This window comes from Centruroides sculpturatus, unplaced genomic scaffold (genome assembly GCF_000671375.1).
Source record: "Centruroides sculpturatus isolate CEXI.00-Female unplaced genomic scaffold, Cexi_2.0 scaffold521, whole genome shotgun sequence".
Taxonomy (NCBI): Eukaryota; Metazoa; Arthropoda; class Arachnida; order Scorpiones; family Buthidae; genus Centruroides; species Centruroides sculpturatus.
The window spans coordinates 413,764-420,435 of record NW_019384833.1 but is presented as its reverse complement, the minus strand read 5'-3'; the positions used below and the strand labels follow the sequence as shown (position 1 = coordinate 420,435).

The 6,672-nt window shown below is 33.4% G+C and overlaps 1 protein-coding gene across 1 annotated transcript; it reads left to right on the top strand.

The window, feature by feature from the left end:
- Positions 1–2,331: 2,331 nt before the first annotated feature.
- On the top strand, positions 2,332–6,387 carry LOC111630166 (patched domain-containing protein 3-like). Its single transcript, XM_023374216.1, has 3 exons — positions 2,332–3,140; positions 3,219–3,533; positions 5,006–6,387. The coding sequence occupies exons 1-3, from the start codon at positions 2,390–2,392 to the stop codon at positions 6,268–6,270; spliced, it is 2,331 nt and encodes a 776-aa protein (XP_023229984.1). The 5' UTR covers positions 2,332–2,389; the 3' UTR covers positions 6,271–6,387.
- The last annotated feature ends 285 nt before the right edge of the window (positions 6,388–6,672 follow it).

Genomic DNA, 6,672 nt, shown 5'->3' with positions numbered 1-6,672 from the left:
TTCATAAAGGACGTACTTTTCCTTTGTTTAAGGGTATTTGGGCAGTTTATTCTCTGTTATATTCTCAAGTAAACAATACATACAAGTACAGTACAGTATTTTCTGAGGAAACACTCGTACTTATTTTTTTAACCCCATTCCGGATAACCCGGCATTTTCACAAACTCGGACACCCTTCGGTCCACATTAGGCCGAGTTTTCGAGGTTCTACTGTATTATATTAATAGACAGATATCATCGTCTCTTGAAATACAATATCTTTCTTATTTCGCTGTCGATAGCCCGACACGTGTTCCGCAGCCATCTTGTATTTTTTCGCGCGCGTGGGATTGTGGGATCTCTCTTATGACTGGATCTATTTTCGAGAACTCTCTCGAGTCGATCGCGATTGAACCTCGTTTTAGTCGAGATTGAAACGGTCGATGGAGGTTGCACTAGGCCAGGCGGCAGTTTGTCAAGTGAGAAGAGCCAAATTGTCATGAAAATAGGATAACAAAAGTACCAGAGAGCCGCATGTTAATTTAAATGTGCGAAATACGACACACGACAGGAGCGCCTCTAGTGGCCGTTTTCGGCATAACGTTACACGGATGGACGGACACGCGTTCAATGGGTTATATATATAGATATGCTTCAAAGCTACCACTTTTATGCGACTCATATTGATCAACGCGAGTGTGGTTATGTGCGGCAGGAGAACAAGTCGAAGTTTGTTCGGCGGCTCTATCTCATAAACTCATAAGTTATAAGGCTGCGGTGAAATGAGGTGAAATGAAATTGGAGTTTATATCCGAAGAGCCGCAAACGTCTATGCAAAGAGCCGCATGCGGCTCGCGAGCCGCTAATTCCGACCCCTGCACTAGGCAAACAGGGTATAAGGCTCTAGTTTAGTAGTGTTACAGAGTATAATACGTATATTTTATTATATTTTTTAAAAGAAACAAAACTACTGAGAAATGTTACGTGTGTTTAACAACGGGTTCGGAAAACTTTAAAAATGTTAACAACGGGTTCGGCCGAACATGTGCGATCCCGCTGAATATCAGCACTGTGAATCAAACAGTTTAAAGTACGATTTTAAACAAAGAACCCAATCACACATTCCAAATAAAGAGTTAATTAAATTTCACAAATGTTATTATTAAATCACAAATCTACTATATATGAAGTGGCTAATATGGCAGACATGTTTAACATGCGATCATTAAAATAGATTTTTGTTTTATTATATACAATATTTACGTATTTTGTTTACTGTTTTTGTGTTTTAATCTATTATAAGAGCATTTAATTATTTAGACCTGTAAATTTCCAATGTCGTCTCTCCTTTTGTCTTTTTGTCAATATCGAGAACGGAATTAGATAGATGGACAGCGAGACTATATATGTAAACCTTAGAAGCAGCAAACCCCGATTAACTATATAAGGACTTCCGATGCAAACGAAACGTCATGTTATTTCAATTCAAATAGTTGTATTTGCTTGATAGATGACAGGCACGACTTTATTGTTAAGGGAAAGGGAAAAATATGACGAACAGGAGCATGACACTACTAATTTCAGGTGGAGAGCGTATATTTTAAGTTAAATAAATTAAAAATTGCAGCTCGGTATTGTAACGATATCACAATAAACAATTGCTCGTTAAAAATCAATTTTAGTCATTTTTTCGTAGAGAAAAATAAAGTAAATGGTCTTTTTAAAATGGATAATGATGATATAATAGTAATTCTACTGCATCGAGCACTAGCTGTCTGCTAATATAAAACATTGATATTTTTTCCTTATCCTAACTTTATCCTCTTCTGTTTACTCCTAAGCTCTTTGAGCCATCAGCCTCGAAGATTTTATATATACTCGATAGGATTCTGCGGAAAATATATGCTGCATTAACATATATCTGGAAACTTCGTTTTTCTTTTAATTTTTTATTCCCTAACCGACTTCTTAATATACATAACAATGGTAAGCTAAACTAACTAAACTTATACTATGGTTTTCGTTTATAAACAACATTTGTTTGTTCTTATTTTTTTCTGGCAACGTCGGGGATAGATTTAAATAAAAATGATTAAAATTAAATTTATATATATTAATTCATTCAGGTTATCAACATTTCTCAATTGATGACAACAAAATGAAAATCGACTGTATAAGAGAAAATCTTTGCTTTATTTACAAGAGGATCGGAAATACAGTTGGAATACATCCATACTATTTCATCATTTTACCTATAATTCTCTCCATTGCTTTGTCTCCATTCATTATAAGCTTAAAAATTAATGAAGATTTTTATGATATGGTACTCTCTGACAATGGGAAAATCTTCGCTACTAAGAAATTCGTAGAAAATACCTTTACGTATAATTCGGCAGAGTTTTCTGACCAAATGAGAATTCCTGATGTACCCAATGCCCTCTTCGTGTACCTCTTGAAAAGGGGCGGAGGAAACATGCTCGATAAAAATGTTCTTTCGGATGTACGATTAATCGATGAAGTCGTACAAAACGTAACATTTGATAGTGATGGGAAACAGAAGGGTTATCTCGATGTTTGCGCTTTAAATAACGACAAATGCTTCCAAAACCCGATTATTGAAGTGATGTCAGAAGTGGGAATAAATTCCATTCTGCAGAAAAGGACAAAGTTAAAATATCCCATTGATATAGATTTATTGTCTTTCACCTATAAAATTTACTTCGCGAATTTGGGAGGTGTAGTTCTGGATGACAATAACTTTATAGATGAAGCTAATGCGATGATGTTATATTATTCAACAGACGATAAGAATGAAGAGAAGAGAAAAACATTTGAACAATGGTCTACTTTCGTTTACGACACAATTCAGAAATATAACTTTACTTATGTTAATACTTATCCCGATTCTCCTTTATTCATCGAGAAAGAATTTAGGAAAGAATTTCATAAGATACAGCCTAAAATTGGAGGTTTAGTAGCGTTTATGATAATATTTTCAATATTGTTCTGCATGAGCAACAGTTGGGTTCGAAGTAAACCCGTGCTTGGTGTAGCCAGTGTCATGTCGGCTGGATTAGCGGTTGTCTCTTCTTTCGGATTAATGTCGGCGTTAGGTATAGAAAACATTTCGTGGAATGCCACAATTCCATATCTAGTGCTTGGTAAGTTGTTTCCTAAATTTACTTTAATTTCTTTCGTAATGATGTTAACAAACTGATTGGTTATTAATTTTGTTTTAGTGACGGAGATAGATGATGCATTTGTAGTAATAGGCTGCTGGAGAGTAACTAATCCCAAGCAGAAAGTCGAGAAACGCATGGAAGCGACATATTGTGAAGCTGGACTTTCCATCACTTTGACTTCAGTCACAAACTTCATTTCTTATTGCATCGGAATGATGAGTCCGTTTCCTTTTGTTAGAATATTCTGTTATTATACAGCGACTTGCATCGTATTCACGTTCCTGTATCAGATGACGTTTTTCGGGGGTTGCCTGGCATTAAGTGGATACAGAGAGAAGCAGAATTGTCTTTCCTTTACGTTATTTACTCGAGGTATGTTAAAATTTAATTTGACTTAAAATACTTCAAGATTCTGTCACGATTCTGATAGTGTAGACAGAAAGATATTCATACAATAATTTTCTATCTGAATATTATTCTCTTTACAATTACTTCTCAGCATTACATTTGTTGAAACTTTCTTAAAGTATTTTCAATATTTAACTGTCAAATACATCTATAAATGAGATCAAGCTCAAAATTATCTTTCCGACGCAAATAATAATTCATGAACATTTTTAATGTGTTTCTGAATTTCCTCAAATTTCTGCTTTTTATCCTATTTCATTCCGGTCAAATGGAATTTTTAAATGGCGCCTTGCATCAATGTATTTAAATTAAACATGAGTTTGCTACTTTCTGGTTGGGTGAATCAACTGAATACTGGTAGTTGATCGTGGGTTCGCGAATCTTCAACGATGTGTTTTTTATGTGTTTATTACCCCAAAACAAAGTCAGTTTACCACAGAAAGTCCATTCGGTAGGCATCCACTCTTGAAAAATCTCCAAATTGCTGCGTTCTCTTATTCCACCACTCGAAGTTTCACCAAAAAACTTCTGTATTTGTATCTCGGACTATAAGGTTAAATAATTAATTATCAATTTGATAGGAAGCATGGTGCCATTTATTGTTATAAATTGTTGCTTGTAAGAATTTCAGCACATTAACAAAATCGTGATATTAGCTTTAAACTTACAGGATATATAAATCAGAGTGTGGTGTGCAAATTATCAAAATTCAGAGTGATTGCACATGTCTAAGATCAGCAGTGCACTTTTAACTCCGGCGTTTAGAATATAAATGCAGGGTTGTTTAGAAGCCCCACACGATTTCATCACGGATTGTAACCTTTAAAATTGTTTTCGGAATCATTATTCCACATCAATTATTCGCAATTCCACATTATTCCATAGCGCTCAATAGTATGAAATGACAGAAATTGAATTTCGACGCATGGTTAGCCTGCATGAAGGCAAACTTGCATATCACGACTGCTGCTCTACGAGGCGTAATGCCATAACACTAATGACTGTTTGCAGTTTTTAGTTGTTTAATTGTTACATAATCTTACGTTTATGATATTTTCTTGTTTAAGAATAAGATATGAATATCGCAATTAAAAAAGTATTATAGAGCAGTTCATAATTAAGTTTGTTTTTATTATTTTATATTATTTTAAAGGTTAACTACATACCGGTATTTCATCCATTTGGCAATTTCATCTAATACTCTATTTAATCTTTTCTATAAAAAACAAAATTATATCTGACAGTCGTCATGAGAATTATGCTCTCAAGTCCTAAACAGATATGTTCAAACGAATAATGTGTGTTTTAAACACATAAAATTTCAACAACGAAATTTTCTAACTTTATTAACATTTATTACAGAAAACATAATTTTAACATATTTTTGAATTTATTTCCACTAATTTATCTTAACTTTAAGTTTTTATTTACTGTAGCACAATCCGAAGAAAATACTTTGGCAGAAGACGAAATTCAAGAAGAAGCTTCCATGGTATTTTTTAAAGATGTGTTAGGAAAAATACTATCGAATCCAGTTTTGAAGATGATTGTTGTCTTTATCTATATCATTAATTTATCACTTGGAATTTGGGGTGCTCATTCTATTGAACATGGATTAAAGTACGAGCATTTATTTGCCGAAGGTACTTTGCTTCAACAAAGCTCTCGAATTCGAATGAAATATTTTGCAGATTACGTTTATCCTTTTCACATAATCATCAATAAGACTTTAGATTACTCAGATATAAAAGTTCAAGAATCCATAGAAAATCTCTTAAAAAGATTCGAGCAACATTCGAATGTGGCCGAAGAGCAATACACTGTATCGTGGTTAAAGTTTTATAAGGAGTTTCAGAATAGTCCTGTTGCGAAATTTTCGTTAGGAGGTTATAACATGTCGAACAAACAGGATTTCATCGATGGTCTTCGTAACGTTTTCTTCAAAATACGCGCAGCCAAGTCACTATCTAATGATATCGTCTTCAACAGCGACGGAACTGACATCTTGTATAGCAGATTTTTTATCATGGGTAAGAATTTGAATTCTTCACAAACAGACAGAGACACATTGAAAGAATTATGGAAAATTGCTGAAAAATCCGATATTCCTGTTTTGGTGCACTGTATGAAATCGGGTGTAGTTGACCAAGGTATAATCATAGAACATACAATTTATCAATTATTTTGGATTACGGCCGTTTTAATAACTATAATCTTTTTCTTAATGATACCGAACGTTCTAGTTGCCCTTACTGTTGCCATATCTGTTGTATGTTCAATAATAGAAACATTGGGTTACATGTCATTGTGGGGCGTCAATTTGGATATATTCTCTATGATGAATCTTATTCTGTGTGTTGGATTCAGTGTGAATTACCCTTGTCATATGTCTTATGCTTATATTACGTCATCTAAGAAGACTGCGAACGAGAAAATGAGAGATTCTTTGTATCGTATTGGGTTTTCTGTTATTCAAGGTTCATTGTCCACAGGATTAGGAATATTGATTTTATATTCGGATGTGTATTTTCTGTCGACATTTGTGAAAATCGTAGTGCTTATTGCTATAGAAACGGCATTTCATGCTTTGTTTTTTATACCTGTTGTTTTGTCTATGATTTTCCCCTTATTTGAAAAGTCACAAAATACTTTAATTTTGTTAATAAATCATCGCCCTGGTCGTCCTAAGACTACTTCGTAAATAAGGTGTTTTAAAGAATAAATTTTTTCATTACATTGGAAATGACTTTTATATTGGTACTGGTATACAAAAAGATTGTCTGTTAATTAAAATTTGAGTTTTAATTATTTTATTATTTTTCTAGCAAAGGATGAAAAATTCTAATTCTATGCCCTTGTTAACTGTAGTTTCATTCAGTGTTGTTTTGTATATGCCATATATGCATTATTTATGTACACTTATTTAAAATTACCTACAATGTAATTCTTGTATGATTTTGTTTAGAAGTTAATATTAAAAGACATACAAATCTTTGGTTTGTATACATTTGGGACAAAATTAGTTTACCCCGAAAGATACTGGCATGCTTCAATTCCAGGACACGCGATAAACGTGTATTTTTATTTTTCTAGTAATAGAAAT

Coding starts and splice junctions, on each gene's coding strand:
- LOC111630166 (XM_023374216.1), top strand. CDS start 2,390: ATGAGAATTCCTGATGTACCCAATGCCCTCTTCGTGTACCTCTTGAAA. Junction 3,141..3,218: donor AATTCCATATCTAGTGCTTG/GTAAGTTGTTTC, acceptor ATTTTGTTTTAG/TGACGGAGATAGATGATGCA. Junction 3,534..5,005: donor CTTTACGTTATTTACTCGAG/GTATGTTAAAAT, acceptor TATTTACTGTAG/CACAATCCGAAGAAAATACT.